Here is a 26973-nt window from a genome sequence, read left to right as displayed (position 1 = left end):
AGGTAGTCTCAGACGTCTCCCTAAACCAGGAGAAATATGGGACTGGAGAACAAAATCTTGGCCTAATTTCCCAGCATGCTGTGAGAAATGTGGAACAGTGATTAAGCAACTTCTGAGTTGTTGGGGCTGGTGGGTACTAATACTTTATGTAAATAAAGAGAATCTCTCCATTCAGTTGTAGTGTTTTGACCCTTGGAAAGTAAGGTAAAAAAGCTATTATGACATCTTGTATTATATAAATTCATCATTATTTACTGGTGGCTTTGGTAATAAGTAGTGCTTTCTTTTTGAGTGTTGTTGGTGTGTTGGTGTGAACACATGTACATACAACACAGTGTGTGCATGTTTGAGTGTCAGACCTGTAGCCACAAGTGAAAGTTGTCTCTCCACTCCCCATTGACAGTACAGTGGAAGGTAGCTGTTTGCCCTGCGTTCACTTCTACCCCTTTAATATGGAGAAAGTGAGGCGTTGTCACTGCAAAACCACAAAAAACACAGTTAATCATATTAACAATTAACACATTCATAAATCTACAAAAAAGTACTATTAGTTTTATAAACTAAACATCTCTACAACTGTATAAATACAGAAAAAATCATAAATAAAAGTGAGATCAATCTCTAACAAAAATGTTAACTGACAGGTTGGAAGGTATTTTGCCATATCCCCTAAGAAATATCCTCTTGGGGGGGGGGGTTGTCCTGTGGTCAGGTTTTCTTTAGTTTGATATCAGCAGAAGCATTTCCTGTTATTTTCTGTGGTCCAAATCAAGCTGGTTAAGTGCTGATGCTTCTTGGCATCTTTAAGTAAGCTACTGTGTGCAGCAATGGCCAAGAGTGTGTGAACACCCCTTCTAATTTGTGTGTTTGGGTATTTCAGCCATATTCATTACTAATGCACAAATACATAAATACAGCCATATAATCTCCATATTCAAACACTGGTAGTAGAATGGGTTGTACTGAAAAAGCTCAGTGATTTCCAAAGTTGTCAAGCACCATCATCAGATTTGAAAAGCACACAGTTTTTTGACTATAGAGCAGCAGAGATTTTCTCTGGAGTGATGAAACAAGCTGGACCACTTGATAGATGATGCCTGGACAACATAACCTGCCGGAATAGGTAGAGACAACTCCTCAACAATAGAGAGAACTAAATATTTTAATACTACATGTAACTTGTTAAATTTTTATTTTCAAAAGCTTCACTTGATACCTACTTATCTTCTTCATTTGTATTGTTTTGTCTTTTTGGCTCTCAGGCCACCACAAACACAGCACTTTCACCCCAAGATAAAAAATCTGGACACCCCTGTTCTGGAGAATCGCATGCTTTCATCATATGGTAACAGCCTGGAGAAAGCACTTCACTGTTTTACTATGATAATGCCTCTAGGTACAAACCAAGGTCCATAAAGAAGCAGTTTTCAGTTTGGTATTGGAAAAACTTGATCAGTATGCAGAGGGCCCTGACCTCAACCCACTGAATACCTCTGGTACACTTCTGTCAATTGCAAGTCAGACTTTATCACCTAACATCAGTGGTCGACCTCACTAATGTCCTTGCTGCTAAATGTTGCTAAATCCCTGCAGCCATGTTTTAAAATCTAGTAGAAATCCTTCACAAAAGAACAGAGGCTGTTGTAGCAGTAAAGGAGGAACCAACCCCACATTAAGGCCCATAGTTTTGGAATGAGATATTCAACATATGGATGTGATATTGAGGTGTCAGCATTGTTTTGGACATATAATGCATCTATTTAGTTGACTGATGCTGTTATGCATAATAGTAAGTGTACTGATCAAGTATGAAGAATATTGGCGTTGTCATATTTATGTGGCAGAAATTTACTTCTGGCACAAGGAGACAGAAGGGCAAGTGAGAAAGGAAGCCATCCAGCTCATTCATTTTCATCTGACGTGAACCTCAGACACAATTGAGAGGCTCTTTGATGAGTTCATGACCTCTATATCATAAAACCAAAGCAAAAAATACATTTTTATATAAGAATTCATATAAGCTTTAAGGAGAATCTATTTAATAATTTCATCACTTTTAAGATAAAGATTGGTTTGGAAAGCCATGGATATGGTAATCCCATTTAATCTGTGCTATTAATAAAATTGTAACAATGCTCAGTAAATCCCTAACCTTAACTCCATGGATCTGTACTGATATGCGGCCTGTGGTAACTTTAATTAGTCTTTCTCTGTTTCAACAACAAAGCACACTTGTATTTGGGTCAATATGCATTTTTAACAAGATGTCTCTGGGATGAAATTCCATGTAAATCAAGTTACAAGGTATAATGTTTGACTATGCCTCTCTTGTGGAAATCAGGCCACTGCAACCCTGAATCAATAAGCGAGGCGTCCTCCAAAAACATAGCGATGCTACTAATTTAATAGCTCCCTCTTAGCTCTTCTTCCTTCTACTCAATATTTCATCAGTTGCTTTTTTTGTTTCTAATACCACTTTTATTACTTTGACCGCCACTTTGCTCAATGGTGCTTTGGCTGTACCTATTTCCCTTGCTGGTAAAGTAGCTTTTTTCATTTAATGATAGGCAGACCTCCCGTGGAGTTAATGACACCTTGGAAGGAAGGCAGCCATGCCATCTGCTTTCATGAATAGGAAATGAATGTGACTTTTTGTCATAAAAAATAAAAAATAAAGGCACATCCTATCACTCAATTTAACGCTCAGAAATCATCATTCAGAGCTCAAAATAGCAGTCATTACCTTTTCAGCCTGTTACCGATCTATGACTAATTTGTATTGATAAAATTAATGTCAGACTGTGATGGCCTTAAATTTGTGTAACATGCTATGCATATGCATGCAGCTCTGCGTCTTGCAAAACAAAGACTAGTGGATTTTGGTCAGATATTTCTAGTTTAAGCTGGTATTAGGAGTTTGGAAATCTACTTTATGCCAACATGGACTATAATCTCCATTCACATACCTTCTCACAACCAGTTAACAATAACCAGTTAATCTATGATGGGATGGGGGGGTAGTCTAAATCCAAAAAGATCTAAAATAACACAAAAACACCTAAATGTTAATCATCAGCTTCTACACCATGTTTTCTCTCTCTCTGGGACAAAGCCAAAGCAAGTGTTTACTGGTGTAAGGAGATTCTCTCATGAGCCTGGTAATACCATTGAAAGGAATTAGTATAGCTAACTGTACACAATCACTTCATAAAGAGCTTTAAGAGGAGCTTTCCGTAAGAGGCGAGCACAGCGCATTCTCAATCCAAAGTGTTTTGCCCAGTTTGAACTTCATCTGTTTGCACCAAATGATGGCTCTCCACTTTAATCAAGCTCTCGCTGGGTCCAACAACAGAGACGGTTTCATTTTTCCTTTCTTTCTCATTTCCTTTAGTCCTCTCTTCACTTCACTCTCTTCCTCTCTTCACAAGTGCATCAATCAGTAACTGCACAAACAGTGCACAGTAGATCCACTAGTCAGTGCTAGTAAATATACACAGTACAGGTATATTACAGTACAGGCTGTGTTTTTTGCTTTTCATGATTCAAGTAATCCAAAACACATTCAATGATGCTGTGACTCTGGAATGGTCAGTTCATTGTTCTGAGAACATCAGCAACTTTTTTGTTTGATTTGTAAACATTCTTCGTTTTCGTCCATTTCATTTTACCAGCATGCGTTTCTTGACACCTAAACATCCTTTCAGACCCACAGCACTGACTTGTCTTCTTACAGTGGAAGGATGGACAGAAACACCTGTGATATTTTTTTCAGATCTAAAGAGTGGAGCTTGATTTTCACCTCTCAAAGATGAAAGCGTTAAGTGCAGTTGGTTGGTTGCATGGTTGCATGGTTGTTAGGAGGTTCATTTTCTCTGTAACTTTACAATTTTTTTAAGTTCCAGTTTTGGAAACCTTTTTTTGGAAACTACTGTTTTTTTTTAAATATTTTCCCCCACTCCTTACGCAAGTGGATCATGTTATCTAAACATATCTCCTAAAAATTGAATAACTTTTCAATAAATTGAAAATCTTGTTAGCCATTTTGAATGGAAATTAAATAAATGAAGGATGGTCTCTGAATTTTGCAAATAATTATACATATTTTCACAGATAATAAAAGTGCACAATCACTCTTCAAGTACATTACATTTTAGGTAAGATATGCTAAGCTAAATACTAACATGTACAGTCAAATCACTTTTTGGACTGTAAAATGTGACAAGTACATTACATTATACTTGTGACTGACAAGCCCAAACGTCCACTGGCAAAGTGGGAGACTGTACCGTCAGCCGCATCAGCTAGCTAGCCTAGCCACTCCAAGCCCCTCAGAGCCGCACAACACCGTTGCCAGAGAAAGGGAGGGAGGGAGAGGCCAAGAGAGAACATCTAAGAGAGAGAGTTCAGTAACGCAGTGAGATCTAACTACTGCCGAACTGATTTGTTTGCTCATATAATGAAAAGGGGCCATAGCTAGTTGTTGTTGTTTTTTTGCACACTAGCAATGATAAAGGCCTGCAATTACATTTAAAAGTAAAACAATGACAGAGTGCATGAGTGAGACAGTGTGTGCATGTGTGGGCCCACTGCACAGTTTGGGTGTAATGGAATTTGAATTTATGCACTTTGAGTTGAGCTTGATGATAGTTTACTACCAACATTTGAAAAGAATAGCTCTACGAATTGCCTTACTTTCACAGCTACACAAGCTTAAATCCTTTAAGTGCGTGATTGTGAATTAGCAAGATATTACAGAAATACACAAATTATATGTGAATTCACCCTTTCATTTTCATGAAAGTCTCTATATCCTCTATTTTGGGATATTTGTGATCTAAAACATATACATACTACATTTGAGAATGTTTGTACTAGCATAGTTACTGTCCACCTAACTTATTGGAGGCATCGCCAATGCATACTTCCTGCTATCCTAAGCTAGGATTACTCAAGTAATAAGCAGTAAAATTACTCAGAGCTACTATAGCAAATCCATGGAACCCAGGGCACATTTATCATAACAAATTGTAGGGGCACTACTTTACTGTTGGACAAAAGGCTATTTGTAATAAGAAGACAATGAGTCTCTGTCAGCATCCAGTGCTCTACCAGTAAGCTCTGTTAGCTGATTAGCTCTCTTGAAGGAACAGCCTCTGTTGCCTATCCAACATAAAAACCTACTGATTTCCCTCAGCTATTTTTGAATAATCAAACACTTTTTCAAATACACTCCTCTGCGTTTTGTGCAATGCCAATGCTGTCACCTGAAAAGTAAGGCTACAGCCCTAAATTAATGTCATCCAATGTCTGATAATTTTATTTTTTAAGCAATTTTTTTCTTACTGATTAGTATTTTAAGAAGGATTACATATCTTCTGGACTGGGGCATCCCTATTGCAGTCACTTCTGATGGAAGCTTTTACTCTTCCTTTCCTGAATGTGCAGGTTTCCTCTCTCCTTCCATTGTATTTCAAAGTACCTAATGCCTGGTCTAACACTAGGTCTATGCTGCTTATCTTCTTATTCACAAACACAAGGAGCCTCTAGAGACAGAGAACATTGCCAAGCCTTAACATGGTGGACAAGGCATTTCTGCCCTGTCTGTGTGAGTCTATTGAAAGAGAGACTGCACTGATATTTTGCTGGATGTCACTAAGAGGACAGGCAGTGGTGTAATGAGTGTGTGTGTGTGCTTTTATGACATAAGATTCGGCCTTACTGCACTGATGGCCCTGGACGACAACATCCTTGATGGCCAGCAAGCCACGCTGGCCTGAGGTCACCACTTCAAAGACAATCTGCAGAGGGAAGAGAAAGCCCATAACCATGGTGATAAATGTACACACCTTCAAAATGTCACATAAACACACAGCAAAGCAAGGGCTCCTGAGGGAACCACACAAGAGTGCTTAAAAAACAGCCATGTTGCTTAGACTGAACTAAGATTCAGGGGATGGGGAGAACACAGTGCACTGATATGTTGATTAGTAACAGGTCGAATACAGTTTTGCCTCTGTTACTAGACTGAAAGTCATATTTAAATGTCTACAAACAACCTCTTTATTTTTTAATTAAATATTTTATAATTTGAAAAACACTGGCTGGCTTTTACATTGTGTGAACACTTTACAACAAATTGACCAACAGAACTTTTTTAAGGTGACTTTTACATACTAGAAAACAAACTGTACAAATAATTCCAGGTAATGTTAATCCAATGTGAAATCTTATGTCGGGAAATATTAGGGCTGTGCACAGGTACTCGAGTATTTGATTAACCATTCAAGGTGCCAGTATTCAAACAGTGAAATCACTACCCAGGTTTTCATTACATTTCATCATGGGAAGGTGCAACGTAAAATATGACTCAAAATTTTAATGAAAAAGTAAATAACTTGATCCTTTAAAATTAAGTTAATTGAACTTCAAGTAATAAGTATGCAAGAATCTAAAATACAGACTCTTGTTGTTCTGTACCTTGCTATTAGAAGTTCAATGAACTCAAAACTGAAAATGCAACAAGGTTATGTACAACATGCAACCTTTTTACTTTTGTGCTATTTTTTTCTCTTCCTGCAGTTATCCGTTCATCCGTTCACTGACTGAGACACTTGAACATCATAAATTATCGAAATGCGCACCTCTTTTAAATATTCCATTATATCCTGTAGAAAAGGAGTTCTGTGTAAAGTATGGAGGGACCTTTTCCCTATGTACCCTGTGTATTTGTATTCTTTGTGGCCTAAATCAAGCTGATATGCATTATCTTACCTCAAGTGTACAACTGTGAACATTAATACATGAAATGACTAGAAATTGTTTACTGTCTTGTGGGGATGTTGACTGTTGGCTGAAAATTTCCAAGCTGTTGACGATGCTAAAGACATATTGCTTTCACTTAAGACAGCTAAGTAGATTATTAAAGTAACTTAATTACGACTGAATATTTGGACGTTTTGTACCTGTGAGGAACCAGACATATTGGATATGGAACTTATTCTGGTGTGAAGCCAGTGCAAAAATCAAGTAGGTGATTTTTTCTTTGTAATTTAAAAGACTTTTTTATCCTGTGGAAATCAGACAAAAAACAGACAGATTGTCACCATCCCACCTTCCCATGCAAAACTGATATTTTATCAAGTTATCTTTTCAGAGACAAAATATTTTACATATTTCACAAGCTATTTTTATGACATGATAGTTTGAAAAGATGTCTGCGGTGAGTGAAGTGCTAGTGTTTTCCAAATACTTGCATAGTATATCACTGCTGTCAGAAGAAAACCTTGCATCTCCATTTTTGTCATTTTTCAGTTTTTGACATAATTTCAAAGGACCTGTTGCTCTTTAAATGGTATGTAAATTTCATGATGGGTGTAAATGTGACACAAGAATGAAGGTAATAGGAGCAGCACATATCAGCTCAGATTTACAGATTTACAGGAGATCTTCCAATAAAAGTACCCACTAGCCTTTCAGGTCATAGCTAACGGCTGCTTGAACTTTAAGAGAGGAAAGGATACTGGGGTATATGGACACTGTTTTGCAGGCGGTGCCAGATTTGATGGATCTTCATTTAGATTTTACATGTGGACAAGGTCTTTGCAAACTCAGGTTCATTGTGCAAGGGATTTGAATGGTGCCTTCAAGGGCTAATCCTATAACACAGGATCTATACCCCACTAACCTGGACCCACTTGTTTAAAGACATTTTCAGCATTCCTGCAAGATAAACATGGCCGAGGCTAATCCCATGCTGGATTCAAATTAAACATACAGCTGCACATATAGAATACATGTGGTGTAACACTTGTGCATGTATCAAGACATTCTATTTTTAAATACATCCCAACACTGTACTGCATGCTTTCTCTTTGCTTAGACCATGGGCAAAGTAAGAATTATTCATAATGAGAACTTTAACAATTAGCTATCAAGAGTTATTAGTGCCATTTTGCTGTACTACTAAATACCATATTACATGAGTAATCACATAGTCAAGTATGTTATGAATTAAATTTACACTTGCTTTACTTTCTGTGCAGACAGGCTCAAGATGACTTGTTTAGTTTCAATAAAAAAAAAAAAACCAAATAAAATGTCTACTGCCCAACTTACAAACACAAATGTAGCACCGACTGAATGTTTAGAATCCACACATTCGATGGAATTTCTTTGCATATTTAAATGAATGAAAAGCAATTCATATCAAATTATACCATGATTTTGTTCTTGGTGACCTTTTTAAATGTTAAAACAAGAGGTACACTGCATCAACACAACTCAGAGAACATGTTAATATAATTACCCACAAAAGAGAAACTTAAAAAAAAACTGAGGGTATACACTTCTGTAAAAAGAAGGTCCAGGACAGAGAGCCACAGTTGGGTGAAATGGAATGCCTGGCTTGCATCCCTCTCTGGGTGTGGTGTTCCCCATAGACTAACCCAACCACTCCTCTTGTCATCAACCACATCATCTTACAGAATACCAGCCTGCCACCCCACCTCTTCCTAAATATAAGCCCACCATGAGGATCATGGAGAGTACAGAGGCACTAAGATGTATACTGCCTGACAAAGCTGCGGTTGGGCTGCTGTGCTGAGGGCTGGAGAGAGGCGACACTAGCGTTGATGGTGTAAAAGCAAGAATGCAAAGCACACATTGCTGCAAAGACACTCTTCCAATCATGAATCAAGAATCAGGGGCTGCGTTACAGAAACATCCGAACACTGAAGTATTATCTGTTTAGCCACCAGGACAATTCAGAAGCATCCTAACTAGACAAAATTTCCTTAATACTGTCCTAACTTTAGGACAATCACAACATTGCCCTAAAAACATCAGTTTTAACCCGTTTCTACTGTCAGCCATTCTGTTGAAAAAAGAAAACACGTTATGGTGATTTCATATAGAGAAACAAGTAACTGCAGTAGAACAGAAGGGACCAATCCTGGTCCTGGAGATTCACCATCCTGGAGGGTTCAGATCCAACACTGCTGTGTCTAATTTTCAGAAGCCTCTGAAGGCATCTATTCATTGGATCAGGTGTGTTATATAAGAGCTGGAGCTAAGCTATGCAGGCAGGTAGATCTCCAGGACCAGGATTGGATACCCCTGAAAGATGAAGATTGTAAAAAAATCACTGAGATCACTGAGTTCAACAGCTAAATCAATTCAAGTCATGTAAAAAAGTGTGCTGCATTCCAGGTATTTTGAAATATTTGTTTAAAATATCCTATTGCTTACCTGTGCTTTGACCCCTATGATTACCACGTGTGATGTAATTTTCACTTAGCTCTCAGTCCATAGGAATCAATATGTAACCTGGCTGTGGTACCTGACTGTTTTGGATTCAAAGAATGATGATTTACTCATACTAGTCTTTTTGCACCAGCCTTTCTAAAGCCACTGAAGAGGGATATCACAATTGTGAAAATGAAAATAACCGCTTCTATTGCACAGACAAGGTGTCATTTAACAGTACCATTAAAACACTGATTTCTAGTAACTTTAACTAAGTTATTATCCACTCCTGAATTTTTTTCAAGCTGAAACTGAAACTGGTGGTGACATCCCATTAAACAGCAGAGGGTACACTTATGTTTGTATGTTCCAGTTTATTGCTTTAGTTTTTTAGTTTTATTTTGATAGTTTTATGCTGGTAGCTCTCTAGCTAACTAACTTACATTTGTTTATGCTATTTTTATTGCGTGTTGATGTCTCAACTGTGCACATTACAGTTGCTTGGTCAGTTGCTTGGTAACAGACATGACAGTTAACTACTTGTTCGATCTAACTTGAGATGAGTTACCACCTTAAAATTCCAGGTTTTTTCATACATTATTCAACTTATTATTCAGTAACTACAGGGACTTCAGTGCAAGCCGTCTGAGATGTTCTTAGTTTATAAAAGTGTGTAATAAATCTTTGGGCCCGCCAGCGAACCCATGGCTTGTTAAGGGCTTAAGAGACAGGAAAGAATATTTCTGTAATACCACTTCGGATTTATAAAACATGCTGCATTTTAAAGCAGTGATGTTTTTCAACCTTTAGCCATATTACATAAAAGTCCTATCTTTAGTCCCAAATTACGATCTAATAGGTGAAGATAAGATTTTTCACAAAATACATTATTACAAAATATAGAATTCTGATCTTAAATTCTGAATTATCTCATCTTACAGTACCTAATTTCTAGTTAGGAAATCCTAAACTATTTATTTGAGGTCAATAATCAATTTGTTAGCAACTGACAATACATGCACAGCTAAAATGTATACTGACGCATACGAATAGTGGTGCAGTGTAGTAAAAATGAAGTTCTAGTTAATTTCACTTGCGTTAAGTTCTTCTAGTATCAATGTGCAATCAGAAACTTGTGAAGCACTTCTGTGTAGCAGTGGTAGTTGGATGTTTACCACTATGTTACTGACATGTTTTCACAAATTCTTCCCTCTGAAAAATTAATTTACAGTTCAGTTTTACCTTTCACAGTATAATTCTTGAAAATTGGTTTCACATCAATGTCTGACAATTTAGCAACTGCCCAATGACTTCTATCATTAGTTGCTTTGGTTGTATAAAGAAATGCATCAAAATTACTGACTGTGGAAAATATCCATATGCCCAAAAAAGTCTTGACCATGAAAGTGCTAAGATGAAGTTCATGACAGTCAACTCTGAATTCTTATTTTAATGTCAGAACAGCAAAATACAGTATGATTTATGTAGCAAAAATTCTTTTTTATACGCTACAGTATAAAAAACTCTTTTGGAAAAGGAAAGAAAAACACCTCTATTTTTAACCTCAGTTTCTTCTCTTAACTTTTACAAAATACCTGGAAGCATTTTTTTAGCGTTTCTCACTTTTTCTTGGTATTATCTGAGTATCATTACACAATGCCATCGCCATCAGTGGGGTCAGAAACACCCATCAGATAGCACCATAATTATCATCCCTTCTTCCTTTTATGAAAAATTGAGTGCTGCTGGCTTTGGGTCAACACTCACCGCTGTCATTATGGCACGGTTCGTAGAAAATTGAGAGGCAGCCACTTCTACATTACTTCAGCCACACAGTATAACAGTCCACCCCCGCAGAATCTTTTGTTTGTTCAAAACAAGCAGCAGTCAGCGGTAAATGTGGCCCTCATATTGCTAATGATATTATGTGCATACTGTAATTAGCATCAAGGAGACAAAAGAGAGCACCGAGGCATTTGTATGCTTTTAACTGGTGTAAGATGTTGACTTGTGCTAAGCAACGAGTGGTTCCATTGCTGTTCTCTTAGATAAGGGAAATAAGTGTTTCAGGTTTTGTGGGATTCTAAAGTGCACTACCAGTTGTTGTTTATTAAACACATAATAAAAAATAGATAACGGGCAAAAAGAAAAATTACAGTAAAACATGCAGATTTGGAAGCTTGTGCTTTAAAATTACAGAGTGACATGATATTCCAAATGCATGGTATAAACAATTAAAAGTTTTGCTATGCAACCTGACTGCAGTTTAATTAGAATGGAGGAGAGATTGTATCTTTGAAAGAGAAAAACACCAAATCAACCCCATAATTACAAAATAATGTCCAAAGCACCAGGTGGTTTCATTCCGACAATCACTTAGGATACTGTGCAATTAAAGCTACCTATAATTATCTCGACTTTGCTAATTAGACATGAATCTGTGGTGCACTGTCTTTATTCTTGTCTTCATTCGCAAAGCAGAAATCATCGCTTGCACTTTTGTGGGTAAAATCTTTCTAAAAACACTGAGAGAACAGTTAGGTTTACATGCGCTTGCCTGCTAACATGCAATAATTTCAGTTACATTTCCAAAACATTTCAAACCTTTCTAAACACTGTTCAAGCTCCCAAATCAACAGAATTTTGTATTTGCAAAGCTGTTTCCTAAGTGGGCTGATTAGGTACCACCTACTTTTTGAGTAGGAGACAAAGCAAGGAAAGAGGTGGGTTCTGAGGGATTTGGAAGGTAATACAAACCCTAGTAACATTTAAAAGACAGCAGGATCCCTGACATGCTACGCCTTGATTTCAGATGTATAGGATGCCAGACATTTAAGTACTGTGCTGAAACACACCCAGACATGCCACAGAGTGGGCTTCAGTTCCCTCTCTGTTCTGACCAGGGTTTAGAAATACAGTCAAAAATAAATCATCTCAGTCTGAGCAGAACCAATATTTTAATGTTTCTGTTCTTGCATGCCAACACCAACACTTGCTAGATTAGAGCAAAACTAAAATAGCCCCAAATTAAGCACATACCCATGCAGTATATCTATAGACAGTGACTGTAAACATGACGGTTCCATAGGATGCCACCTATGTCACTAGACAGTATGTGAAATTAATGCCCTGCTTGATCTGCCATGGTGAACTAAAATCACCTACACATCACCCACTAGAGTTCTCGGTTATATCACTCACTACACAGTTCCAAACTGCCTTTGGAAATAACATCAGACCAAGAACTGTGTGTTGGGAGCTTCTTGAAAGATCACTATGTGCAATGCTAAACGTCATCACTGAAGTAAATCTGTACTTTGAAGTTATGAATCACACTTCACTATCTGACAGTCTGATGGACGAATCTGGGATTGATATATCCCAGCAAAACGCTACCTACTGAAATGCACAGTGCCAACAGTAAAGGTTGGTGGAGGAGGAAAACGGGCTAGGCCCATTGTCAACAATAATACAACAGCAATAAAAAGACATTTTAGACACTTCCACACTTTATGGCAACAGTTTGGGGAAGATCCTGTTCCAGCATGACTGAGGGCCTTAATGCTGATGGTTTTGTAATGGGATGTCTAACAAGCACATCTAGGTCTGATGGTCAGGTTTCCACGTACTTTTGGCCATGTATGTTTGCAAGGATTATTACTTTTTTTGAGGACTTCACTACAAAGGCTATCTAGGTAAAATGACAATGATCCAAAGGAATTTTATGAGTATGAAGGTAAGAAATACATATAATTAATAATATAGTTCAAGTTCTTGTTAAGTTCTGGGTTATACAGAAAAAAAAGAAACTTAACCAGTAAAACAGACTTCAAATGAACATTTCAGCTGTGGAACATTTAGGAGAATTTACAATTATGCAAAATGCGAAGTTCTGTTCCTCAAATTGGCTTGGAGCCCTGACTCTGACAGAGATGTAGCCTAACCTCAAGATTACCCTTGTTATTATGTAGGCAAAATTATATCTGCTGTTCCTTTTTTGTGTAATGAAGAGTAGTGAGGTTATCATGAGAAGACAACTGAGTACAGCTCCAGGGCCCTGCTTTATATCATCACCCTCAATAAGAACTAAGCATTGTCAACCCTCAAAACTGAATCAAAACATAATATCTGCCATATAACTGACTTTTGTTGACTATGTTATCTCGCTGAACTGCTGGTGGACTAGGAAAAATTGTTTTAATATTTCCAAAGTCATCTGCAGATACATAAAGCTCACATGAAGTATTAACAGCATTAGAAACACTTAAATAATTTATTAGCTGCACATACCAGACACAATGGGAACTGAAGTCATAGCAGTGGCATGATATAGAATTATTAACAGAATAAGCTTCTTCAGTCAGAGCCCCCTGCTGTGTTACTGTATTCTGCCCACACAGGCTTTATAATAGGGCTGTAACAATGCACACATTTCACAATACAATATGCATTGTAGTTTTTGCACCATAATACTATACATGTTCAATACAGAACTAAAAACATAATGCCAATATTTACTGTGCTGTATGTTTTGTTAGTTGTCTGCAACACCTGGTGAAATTATTATTAATTGATTAATTATTATTAATAATGCTCATTAAAAACTCATTAAAATCAGAATTTTCCTCAATTTCTTTTTTAAATTAAACAGTTTGATGCTTGATTTAAACAGTATGTGGAAAATGTATTGTTCACTCCCCAGTCTATATGGGCCATGAATATAAGCTGCAAAAACAGCCCATTTTGAATTCACTGTTTCTATGAAGTCCCGAAAAATGTACAAATATCCACCTCGTCAGTCTGCACTAGTTCAGCTCCACCTATTCATATTAAAGTTATAAGGAACATTTCAGCCTGGACTGCTTTTTTGAAAGGGGCACAATATGGTGCAGCCAGTCAAAACACTCATTTGCAATAGCTTAAAAGCTCAATAACAAAAAACTGTCTAATTCTAAGGGATAAGGAGATGCTGGAAAATGATCATGTAATTTTTGCATAGGTTACTGTTTCATAAAACCTCACAAATGTCGTAAGTGGAAAAAATAAAACACAAAATAAAACAAAAAATGTAAAATATGAGCCCTTTAACAAATAATCAGTTCTCTTCCAAGATAACTTTAAATGCACACAAAGAGTATAATAGAACAAAGGCAACTATTCTAATTTATCAGTGATCTTCAAATAATTTAATCTCACATAAAACCAAACTGTACTCTATTCAGAGTGAGTAGTGTAGTCTCACAAATCCTTGTATAAATTAAAATAATATTTATATGCAACTTAAAGTGTAATAAAATCATAATACAGATATTATTATCAATGAATGAGTCCGTGTTGCTAATGAGGCTCATGTGTTATGAGTGTACCAGCTATGTCTCATCGGAACCCATCTGTCTGCTCCAGCAATGCTGATTCTAATGGGCTAATTCGGCAAGGCAGCACTTCCCTTCGTGAGGTGAGGAGGTCTCGCTCTGCCAATTAACACCGGACCCTCTCGTGCACCCTGGAGAGAGGACGACTAATAACCAGGCATGTGTGAAATCAGCCTCCTCTCTCTGGACCCCAGCACAGTCCCGCCACACGTGAAAACGAACCACCGGACAGGGAGAAAATGATTTTTTTTCTAATATAGCAGGAGGAGTAAGGTTCATTATTTTGTATGTGTGTGAGAGAGAAATAGATAGATAGAGAAAGAGAGGGAGAGAGACAGAGACAGAGACAGAGAGAGAGAGAGAGAGAGACAAAGAGAGAAAAAAGACAGAGAGAAAGAGACAGAGAGACAGACATAGAGAGAGAGAGAGAGAGAGAGAGGGAGAAAGAGAGAGAGAGAGAGAGAGAGAGAGAATGAGAGACAGAATTAATGAAAAGGGGGAAAATGGGAGAACAAATGTGATGGGGTGTGGAGAGAGATGCAGAGTAAGAGAGAGTAAGAGGGGAGAGGTGAGGAGAGGTAGAGGGTATATACATGTGTTAGTATATGAAACCATACACCTTTACAACTACATGCACTGTAGAAAATGTGATGCTGAAGTTAAAAATACGGATGTCCTGATCCATCTCAAATAATTTGTTTTAACACTAGATCATGGAAAACAATCAATTCAATTTTTGCATTTTATTTCTATCCCTGTAGTAGAGGTGCCATACACAGACATTATCCTCAACTTGCAGAACTGTGGAGTTTTTCAGTTAACAAGCAGTGAGTGCAGAACTATTTTAAAGGGAAACTTCCGCAATAAAATCAGCATCCCCAGATTTTCCGCTGTTCTAAGTGCCTCAACTGTTTTGGGGCATTTAAAATGTGAATCTGCAGCTGTTACACTGTAAGTCTATTTATTTCAAGTACAAAATACACTCCCACATCATTTTCACTCACAAATCTAGGCAGGTGTGAAAATGAAAGCACTGTGGAAACACTTCCTTTACCAGCCATGCTGTGCTACTTCTGGCTTAACCCCTTTAAAATCCTAGACTTAGTATATCCTAAAGCTTATTAGACTGATTATTCAGTATCTATTTAGGCTACAATGCAAACTAGTTATTCTTAAGTTTAACAGAAATGCACAATTATTTTGTTGTAGCATTAATTAGCAGCCTAGCATACCGTACCTATATTTTTAGCTGTGTTATCTAGGAAAACACAAATATTGGATCACTTTGGGTCAGTAAGAACCCTAATAGACCAAGCATCTGGTCAGCGATCCATTTTGACATTTTGCCATTTTGCCCCCTTAACTTGTTTAAATCTGCTGCCAGAGGATTTACAGCAGGTGCATGCCCATGTTGCTCAAATTTAAAGGTATCAGCATGAAGAATCTGCACTTTCTTTGTGCTACAGCATTTCTATCATCACAAAAGATGCATGAGGCTTCTTTTATTGTTGCATGCACTCAGAACTCAGTTGCAATTCAGATCAGTAAACATGTATTATTGATTTGTTTAAGCAGAGCAACAATAAAATGTTCAAATATGTAGTTTATGAGGCAATAAGGATTAAGCTCTACATATAAATACATCAATAGCACTGAGAAATCCTTTTTAAATGAAAAACACTGAAACAAAGTTTTACATGGGTCTTAAAGTACTCAGTACTTTAAAGTACTTCCTATTTCCACTTGCATTAAAAGTCTTTTTGTTGAAGATCTTATAGTCAGAAATACAGTTAGCTAGTTAGGCAGCATTGTTTCCAAAGTTCATGTGCAACCTTTTAGGTATGGAGCTTGTATTTAAGATGAATTTGTACATGAAGACAACACAACAACCACAACCATTCAAACTTCATAGTGATCACTTTATATCTAAAACTGGAATAAGTATCAGCCCGCATTACCCACAATCACCCTCTTTGATCCAATCTTTACCTGGTAGAAGTTGGGCCAGTAAGTGCTGATGGCAAGTTCTACATGGATCCAGCTCCGACTGACAGGTCCTGAGGTGTTCCACACAGGCAGACCCATGGGACTGTTATTCTCCTTTATGTAGATGTTGAGGTGCCCAGGGCTGCCACCCTCCCTTCCTGACACAAAATATTGGAAGATGACACAGTGTGTGTCGTTTTCCTTGAGCTGAGGGCTCAGGAACAGAGCTTTCTGTCCAGCGAAACGGCCCGACGTGTTCACCATCATGAAGGCAGAACCTGCCAGAGGAAGAGGAGAACTCATAAACATGAGAACATGAGGCATGTTTGGTGTTTAAAGTTTTCTTATTTAGTTTTATGCTTCAACAAGACTACAAAACTAATAAGTTCTGGAAGTTTACTTAACAACTCAAAGCACTTTCAAGACAAAAGTGCACAATATATGATTCCATTAGGTACATTAGACTTGTAACTCCAAAATAAAATGAAACACCACACCAGGTGTCTTGACTGATCATGCATTTGGGGTGAGGGTAAAACTGTTTAAATTTGAACTAATACTTTAAAATGAGATGCTGGTCATGTTTTCAATAAAGCACAGAAAACATAAAGCAGGTTTTGGGCAGAGCACCAGAAGTACTCAGCTCTAGGAGGGAGTGACAGCCTCCTCTGGAGTGGCAATTAGCTCTCTGAGACAGGGGGGTTTTGACCGTTCTCTTTGTAATAAAATATAATGTTTGGGAGACATATGGCATACTTTAATGTGTTTATCAACACGGTAAAAGCCTTTTTCCGACAGTAATTGATTAAAGCGGAGCCACTTCATTAAGGGAGCTACTTAATTAATCTTAATTAGCATCACTAATTAATATATATCTGATCTCATTACAAAACTTAACTGGAGCCAGATCAGCATATACAATGGCTCTCCACTGCCACAACTACTACTGTAAATTACTTTGAGACAAGCTATATTGGAAAGTCTCTCACACACACATACGCACACAAAAACACTTCCGATCAGTCTCAAAGCACACACAATTTGTTAATCTACTCTCTGTATTAGCATTGACATTCACCTTGGCCTTGCAGGCTGTTAGCTGATTCGGTCACTTCACAAAAACAATGAGAATTGATAGGGCAGGTTTACATTCAGTGATTTTAATCATAAGAAAGAACACATGCACACATGAATACACATGTGGCAGAGGTATCGGTGGCACAAGGCCAACACAATCTGATACGAGTTCCTCAATAATTATCAGTTGGTGTAAAGGTTAATACAATTCTCTCATCACCAGCCAACAACACACGGGTATAAGAGATTATATTGACAATACTTTCAGTGAAAAGGGCAGACCATAGCCTATCAGCCATCAAACCTACTGGAATCCTATTTACTCTTACTCTGCCTTGTGCACTCTATCTCTCAATGTCTCTAGTTCTCTCTCACTGAATCTTAGTGATAAGTAGGAAAGTTGTACTCTTTGACTTCAAAGCTTAGACAGTAATTACTTTGACAGCAGCAGAACACAGCAAAGCAGAACAGATGCAGGGGTGACATTAACGTGTTATGCTAAGCTACATGTAGACACCCACCTGAGAGAGAGAGACTAGAGACAGAAAAAGAAATAACAGAAAATACACATTTAGAAATCATCTTTCTTAGCCTTAAATTCAAAAGATATACATCCATATAATGTACTTACATAGCCACAAAAAACGGTGTTATCAGGAGCCATTCAAAATGTAATACAATGGAATGTGCTTTAAGGCTCTCTGACTCCATCTGTCCCCAACCACACACAACAACCAACTCATCACTCACATCACTCACACAGCAGCAGATGGAGAGAGGAGGAGGATGACTGGGAGGAAGAGAATAAAACTATAACACTAAAACATGAATTGCCTTCAGCTATGTGTGAGCTTCTTACTGAAAATCCTCACTATACTATATACACCTTAAATATTAAGGTGTATATCATATATACTTTAATATTGTTCAATATTCTATATACAGACGGGTGAGGGTGAGAAAACATATATACATAAACATAACACTGCCGTTACCTACAGTTGCTACCACTGCATGATACAGTTTAAGCAATTAAAATTCTGCCATGCTCTGTCTGCATGTATAACAAAAATGAGCACGCCCAGTTGACCTCCATTTCTTTAAAGTGGGATCATCTGGGGAACAGATGACAGAAGCCTCAGTCACATAAACCTCTAGGAGAAACTGGAGGAACAGTAACTAACGTGGCATCTGGGGAAAGACCTCAGTAAGCAGGGATGGAAATTGTGCCCAAACATCATTGACCATGATGTTGGTAAATTAATGCAATATGTAAGCAAAAAACCGAAGAGTAAACCTTCCTCATGTGTCTGAGAATGTCAATGCAGGGTGTGCAGAGACAGTGTTAGTCAGAACAGTCTGTTCACATCTACATACAGAGGGTAAATTATAGTAAGGTTGCAGTAAACAACCCCCTAATTCTAAAAACGAATCTACATGCAGGAGTTCATTGGTGTAAAAACCACAGAAACTGGTCTATGGATGGATGGATGGATGGATGGATGGATGGATGGATGGATAGATAGATAGATAGATAGATAGATAGATAGATAGATAGATAAATAGATAGATAGATACTTTATTGGTCCCAAAGGACATTTTGCCAAAACACAGAGCTACTGGAAAGGCCGCCAATCAAATTTATTAACCAATGGAGGCCTGGATTTGGAGTCACACACAAAATTAAATTGTGTTTCTGATCCAACTTTGATGTAACGTCCTTAAAACAAGTCAAAATGAGGCTCAGTATTGTGTGTGGCCTCCATGTGCCTGTATGACCTCCCTACAACGCCTGGGCTTGCTCCTGATGAGGTGGCGGATGGTCTCTTGAGGGATCTCCTCCCAGACCTGGACTAAAGCATCCGCCAACTCCTGGACAGTCTGTGGTGCAATGTGACGTTGGTGGATGGAGCGAGACATGATGTCCCAGATGTGCTCAATCGGATTCAGGTCACATGAGGTCTAGCATTGTCCTGCATTAGGAGGAACCCAGGGCCAACCGCACCAGCATATGGTCTCACAAGGGGTCTGAGGATCTCACCTCGGTACCTAATGGTAGTCAGGCTACTTCTGGCGAGCACATGGAGGGCTGTGCGGCCCTCCAAAGAAATGCCACCCCACACCATTACTGACCCACTGCCAAACCGGTTATGCTGAAGGATGTTGCAGGCAGCAGATCGCTCTCCACGGCGTCTCCAGACTCTGTCACGTCTGTCACATGTGCTCAGTGTGAACCTGCTTTCATCTGTGAAGAGCACAGGGCACAAGTGGGGAATTTGCCAATCCTGGTGTTCTCTGGCAAATGCCAAGCGCCCTGCACGGTATTGGGCTGTGAGCACAACCCCCATCTGTGGATGTCGGGCCCTCATACCATCCTCATGGAGTCGGTTTCTAACCGTTTGTGCAGACACATGCACATTTGTGGCCTGCTGGAGGTCCTCCTGTTCCACCTTGCACAAAGGCGGAGGTAGCGGTCCTGCTGCTGGGTTGCTGCCCTCCTACGGCCTTCTCTACGTCTCCTGGTGTACTGGCCTGTCTCCTGGTAGCGCCTCCAGCTTCTGGACACTACGCTGACAGACACAGCAAACCTTCTTGCCACAGCTCGCATTGATGTGCCATCCTGGATGAGCTGCACTACCTGAACCACTTGTGTGGGTTGTAGAATCTGTCTCATGCTACCACGAGTTTAAAGCACCACCACCATTCAAAAGTGACCATTTGACATTTCATGTTGGTTTTTTTTTCTTAATTTGTCACCATATAATCTACTTATTTTTTTGAGCCCTGTATGGATGATGCCCAACATACCGGAGGTGGAAACAAGTTGAACGTACTGCCTACGCCAGAAAATGAATTCATTAACATGAAAACTAACCTACTGCAGAGAGTCCTATTGGCGGCTCGATGCCTCTCCACATTTCTTCCACTTCCAGTCTTGAGCCTTTCTGTGTCAAAAGGCTAAAGTCAATGTCAAAGTCAGAGTCAACGGTCTTCAAGTTAAAGTTGAATCCCAAACTTTTTTTTTATTTTGTCTCATATTTCTGACTTGAGAATAATCCAATTCATATTAATCAAATCATCACCTCTGCTATATGGACCACTCTAGGGCTGAAGGACTAAGCGTTTTCAAATAGAATTTGCAATTTAAGAGAGCTGCGATTTTTTTATAGCCTACATTATTAAAAACATTGTCTTACATTTTAAGAGGGAAATTTAACTCAATAACACAGAATTATATACTGCCTGTAGAGTTAGACTAATCAGAGGCAACCAAACCTCCATGTGTTGTGACATCATAACCACAACTTACTGGCTTTCTGGCTCACTAGCAAGCAAGCAAGCAAGCAAAGTTTATTTAACAGGTGTTGTCATAAAGCAGCTTTACAGAACAATCAGTATTACAAAAAGAAAAGAAAAGAAAAATCCAGGTCCAAGCCCCCGTGAGCAAGCCAGTGACAACAGTGGCAAGGAAAAACTCCCTAGAAGAGGAAGAAACCTTGAGAGGAACTACGACTCAGAAGGGGAACCCATCCTCCTCTAGTCGACACCAGATAGCAAACATTGTTACTATGAAGTATTATAGAACAAAGTGGGGGGGGGCTAATTTGATTAGTTTATGATTATGCAGCAGCAGCAACAGCAATGGTCAAGCCGATGGCTTGAGAGCAGTGGCACCTGATCAGGGCAGAAGGGCCAATAGCATCAGACGCACAAGATGGGCAGCTGTTCAACTCGCAAAGAAAGGAAGAAAAACACAGTACTACATTAAGGTGTCAAGCCTTAAGCCAGAAAAAGTGGACATTCTGTTTTTCTTGGTCCTAAAAACAGATCTGAACCTCAATTTATAGAAAATAATCACAATTTAAATCACGGTCTCAATTTTAGTTCGAAAAATCGCAATTATACATTTTCTCAAATCTTTCAGCCCTAGACCACTCTATCGAATTAGTTCAAACTGTGGTCCCACTGTAAAAAAATCAAGGTAAAAAGTAATCAGATCATAGATTTTAAGGATTAAGTTATGATCTATTTAAACTCAAGGCTTTAACAGAAGTAGTAATAAGCTAAATATATACAAAATCATCATTTATTGGGTATTTTTTATTGGGAGGTGGATGTTCCACAGGTTTACACTTGTGAAAATGATATCTACCTTTTTGCATTTTTTTTCATTACTGTTTTTAAAAATATCTTTTTGATTTCTTTTAAAAGTGAAGTTAGATTTAGATTTATGATGAGTTTAACTTTAAACTGAAAAAGAAACTGTTCAAATAGCGGTCCCATGTTCTCATGTCACTACTGAAAGTTTTACTTCATAGGTGGAACCTTTTAGCCTTTCCCCTGGATTTTAGCGCAGGAAGTGAGACTGCATCCCTCTCTCTCACAGCCACATGGTGAGCAATTAGATCCCACTGTTTTGAGATTTGCAATTAGATCCCACTGTATATGTGTCCCAAAGCCTGAAAATTAACTTTAGGCATTGTCATATTTCCTGCTATTAAGTCAGCTTTTGTTATTTGCTATGTGGCTGTTTGGTAGTCATGTACTGTGATATACAATATAATTATGCCTTTGAGCATTATATTGACCATAATCCAGATATACTATAAACAATATATGTTTTTAAGCACTATATTGCTAACGCTCAATACAATGCGTCTGATGTATGCATTTAGATGTACAGATAATACACTTAAAGGCCTAATGAGTTGCAAAAACAAAACTGAATACGCTCTTAGTTGAGCCTGTTCAGAGACTTGATGGCTCACACACACGCATGTTTCCATTTGTTCACTCAGGTGGTGTTTGACTCAGGCGATCTGTGATCCACTTGGCAATGCCAAAGAGCTGAGTAAGTAACATGTACAGCTCACCCGCCTTTGATCATGCCATTACACCGACCACACTGAATTTGGAATGACTGTTGTATTTGTGAAATGCATTTTAGTGAGTGCAGTGTATTGACTTGATGATTAATTTTGTTTTTATTGTTCTGTTTGTAGAAGAATATATGCATGAAAAGCAACACAAAGTAAACACCCACAAACACACAGACACACATAACACACAATCACTCATAAACAGCCGGCCTCTGTAAACAGCTGCACTCTCTGAGGCGTGCTCTCTCCATCTCGCCACCATTACGCCAACATCCATAGCTGGCTACAATAATTAGCCACCTACTCTGAGACCAAATTATAATGAGATTGGTTTAGCTCTGGACTTCAAGCACAAGAATGTTTTTTTCACCTGTCTATGAGCCTATTTACACTCATCGTGTCTGCAAAAACAAGTCAGGCGCCCTGACAACCAGATCACGTCTATACTCCAGTTAAAACTGCATCTTTGTGAACTTGTTTACACTTTGCATTAAAGTGTTTTATATCCAGATCATATCTGGACATATATTGGCTGGAGTCCACTTAGTCTTCTTAACTAAAATGCATCTTCTGTGTGACTAGGCATGATCTCTGTAAAAAGTACATTAACACATGCAACATTTCTATGTTACTTCTGTTTACTTTTTTCATGTTATGATAGGACCCGTCATGCTTGTATCCTCTCTCCTGCTAGTCAGCACTCCGCAGATGCATTTACGTAACTGTATACAGACATGACAAAAAAGCATTACATTTACATTTGTGCCAAATGTGGTCAAAATCCATCTCTGACCACATCATAATGAGCCGGTTTACACCTTGCATCAATGTGTTTCATGTCTAGACTGTATCTGGATGAGTCTGGCTGGATTCCCATTACACATTTTATTAATCCCCTATAATCCCAGGCTTATTACATACTAAGGCATATTATTCAGTAACTACAGGGACCTCAAAGCAAACTGGTTTAGCTATTTTTAGGTTATAGCAATGTGTAATAAAACCTTTGGCCCGCCAGCCAGTTCTGGCCTTTTAAGAAGTAAAGTGTCTGGGCCAGTGGGTCCAGATGAGCTCCAAATTTACTTTCCCTACATTAAAAGCACATCAACACATACATTGTTTCCCGTTTCACTTCTGGTTTATTTTCTTTCACTCAGAAAACACATGGTCAAGGTCCATCTCTGAACATCTGCAAGTGCGGTTTAAGTGATGCAATCACTCTGTAATCCAATCACAATGCATCCAGGGGGTGTGTACACCTGGCTTTGTTCTGTCATCCACAATTAATTTCATTAATTGAAAGAACTCAAAGAAAGTATACAATGCTGACATTGTTCCATTTGGCAGGATTAAAGAAACAGATCCATTTGTACTTTGCTCAGCTGAGTCTCCAGTGCAACTCTCACTGGCTCCTGAAGCATATGAGTGATCAAATAGTAAAAATGTGGGTCCAACGCATCTTAGTTGCATTTACACTTGGCTTTGTCGTGCCCAGATAGCTGCTAGATCAGTAAAAGATGAACAAAGTGGCTTAATGCAAGTAGGTTCTGTCTGCCTCTTACTTTCTCTTGAATGTCTCTTTGAATGTCTTTTTCTCTCCCTAACTTGCTTCCTGCTTCGTTCTGTCCTTTTCTTCTTAACAATTGCATTCTCAGGACCCAATTAAAAGCAGCAAGCTCTCACTTGCTTTGTCCCAGCAGGTGTGCTGAAGTGGTTTCATAAAGGCCACAGCGCTCAGTTCAACGTCTCAGGCGTTTGGGAGAATGACTTTATTATCATATCAGCAGCACTTCAGATTACAGCACAGCACCACAGAGCAAGATGAGGTCCTGCACTCAGTTGCCCTACGTTTGTGCTGAAGTCTGCTGAATGGCAGCCCGCACCAACCATGAATGAAAAGACAGAACAAAAAATAGAACAGTGAAAGCAAGTATAGATACCCACTTTCAACACCCAATTCCTGTGGTGCATTGTAAAAAATGCTATGTTTAATCTTAAAAATGAACCTGGTTGTCTTAAAATTTTGAGTTAACGTGAATTTCAAATAATAAGTTAACAGAATATAAAACACATATTATTGTTATTTTACCTAACTATTAGAAGTTCAATGAACTAAACATTTTAAGGCAACCAGGTTATTTACTTTTTTAAGCTACAAATTTAGTAGGTTTTTTCCCCATGTGGACAATTTAAATAATTTCACACAAATCGTCTTTAAAGTTAACACTTAATGATAAGGGTCTGGTTTAGCAGTCATATTATTTTCTTCACACCAATGAAATGTTTTTCCATCCATCGATTTCCTAAGCCGCTTCTCCGTCAGGGTCGCTGGGGGGTGCCGGAGCCTATCCCAGCAGTCTTCGGGCGGAAGGCAGGATACACCCTGGACAGGTCGCCAGTCCATCGCAGGGCAGACAGACAGACACAGACAGTCACTCACACACTCACACACTCACAACTAGGGGTAATTTAGCATGTCCAATTGGCCTGACTGCATGTCTTTGGACTGTGGGAGGAAACCGGAGAACCCGGAGGAAACCCACGCAGACATGGGGAGAACATGCAAACTCCACACAGAGAGGACCCTGGCCGCCCGGACGGGGAATCGAACCCAAGCTCTCCTCGCTGTGAGGCGACAGCGCTACCCACCACACCACCGTGCTGCCCCTGAAATGTTTTTAACTTCTAAAAATGTTCATAAGATCAGTTATGTAAACCCAACTAAGCCCTAACCTCCACTTTGCCAGTTTGGGCCAACTTCCAAACTGAACTTGAGGAGGGGGACATCATTTAGAATGAGAGAACAGTCATGGATGATGACAATGCAAAGTTTTTGTCAGGGAAACTGAAGGGAGAGGAGAGAATATATAGGATGCAGCATGTGGATGAAGAGGAGTTTAGGGGATATGTAGGCATATGTTAATGGATCCATATCTGCTATATTAAGCTTTATCAAATTCTGATTATTTGTTCAGTGTAATTTACCTCTCAGTACTATATGTACATAGTGATATATTTATAACACTGTGGTAGACATATTTTACACAACTTACAGCAGCGAGGCATACTACAAGAATTTGACAAGCAGCAGAAACATCTGCAGTGTGGGACTGTTTTAATGTAGAAAATAAAACCTTGTAATACCTGTAGTGTCAGTGTACAACGCATATGGAAGTTTAAAAGGAAAACATTCATAGGAATACAGTGAGTTCACTGAACAAGGTTACTCTGGATCACACTGCACCAAAGCAGCAAAGCACTGGAAGATACTTTAAAAAGATTAAAGAGTTTCTGCAAAATGAAGACTTCCTGAATTTGATTGGTATTACTAACTTTAATGTACTTGGAGTGTGTACTGTATCTTTGAAAATACTCAACTGGGATTGGAATAAGTGGGTACTTAATATTCTATGATTAAGATCTGAATTGAGGGTAAAACAGTACTACAGGACTGTTGTTTGTACAATGTTCAACAAATCTGAACAAAGACATATGTGGAAATAACAGAGCACTCATACCTATTAGCACTTGAAAGACATAGTGCACTAAAGGAGCTTTGCCTAGACTACTAAAAGCTAGTCTTCGCTAAACTACCATGTGTGGACTACACATCACAGCAGACATTCTGTTCATGTAAAACTTATTTGAGTGACTGGGACTATGAGGCTGACAAAGCCCTTGCAGCTCTTACAAGGTGTGACCATTACCTGAGGCCTGCCATGGTTACACTAATTTACCAAGTGGTCCCCGCTGCAGTCAGTATCGCATTCTGCTTGCTGAGGAGGTTGATGCTGGAGTTTATTTCAGGAAACATGCCATCTGAGGTTTCATTAGGTCTGACTGGCCTGCTGGGTGGGCTTGTCAGACTAATGCCACAGCTAATTAAAAACACATACTCGGAGAGGAAAAAAGAACATCAGAGGGAAAAATATCTATGAGCTGCTGAATTATCAGACAGAAATGTAAATGTAATGTAGCACGCTGGATGGCTGAAGGAGCCATGCATTAGACTCAACAAAAACAGGAAAAGGATACGTATATGTGTAAAATGAGAACAATTCAGTCTAAACTAAAACAAGTAGGATCATTTGCTGTTGGCAAATATACGTCTGTTTCTTCTTTCTGAGATGAAATATGAGCTGGGTGATTTAGCAAAAATACAATATTACAATACAAAAGATGTATCATTATATTGTATTTTTCTGAGGTTGGAAAGTTGGAAAGGAAAAAATGGACAGAACAGGTTTTTGTTCATTGTTCGCGAAAATAAACTATAAAAAAACCAGAAAAAAAGAAACGGCGGGTAAAAAGCACACATAATAGCATTATGAGCTAACGTCCAATCAAATATTTGTTACTATGCAGATTATGCAGTTATGATTGTTTACAGGCTCTCTAAAAATGGTGATAATTTC

General features: G+C 38.6%; 1 protein-coding gene across 9 annotated transcripts in view; it reads right to left on the bottom strand.

Annotated features, from left to right (window-relative positions):
- LOC108427207 (receptor-type tyrosine-protein phosphatase mu-like) overlaps positions 1 to 26973 on the bottom strand; it is a 269465-nt gene that overhangs the window by 182348 nt on the left and 60144 nt on the right. For 8 of the 9 annotated variants that reach the window (XM_037531160.1, XM_037531153.1, XM_037531154.1 and 5 more), the window contains exons 3-5: positions 16605 to 16879; positions 5720 to 5798; positions 360 to 475 (exon numbers count right to left, since the gene is read on the bottom strand). In XM_037531160.1, coding sequence (XP_037387057.1) covers positions 360 to 475; positions 5720 to 5798; positions 16605 to 16879 — 470 coding nt within the window. Of the gene's footprint in view, positions 1 to 359; positions 476 to 5719; positions 5799 to 16604; positions 16880 to 18309; positions 18407 to 26973 lie in introns of those variants that run through there. The other variant, XM_037531161.1, reaches the window with a different exon arrangement.

This window comes from Pygocentrus nattereri, chromosome 19, assembly GCF_015220715.1.
Source record: "Pygocentrus nattereri isolate fPygNat1 chromosome 19, fPygNat1.pri, whole genome shotgun sequence".
In the NCBI taxonomy this organism is placed as follows: Eukaryota; Metazoa; Chordata; class Actinopteri; order Characiformes; family Serrasalmidae; genus Pygocentrus; species Pygocentrus nattereri.
This window is presented reverse-complemented; position numbering and strand designations above follow the sequence as displayed.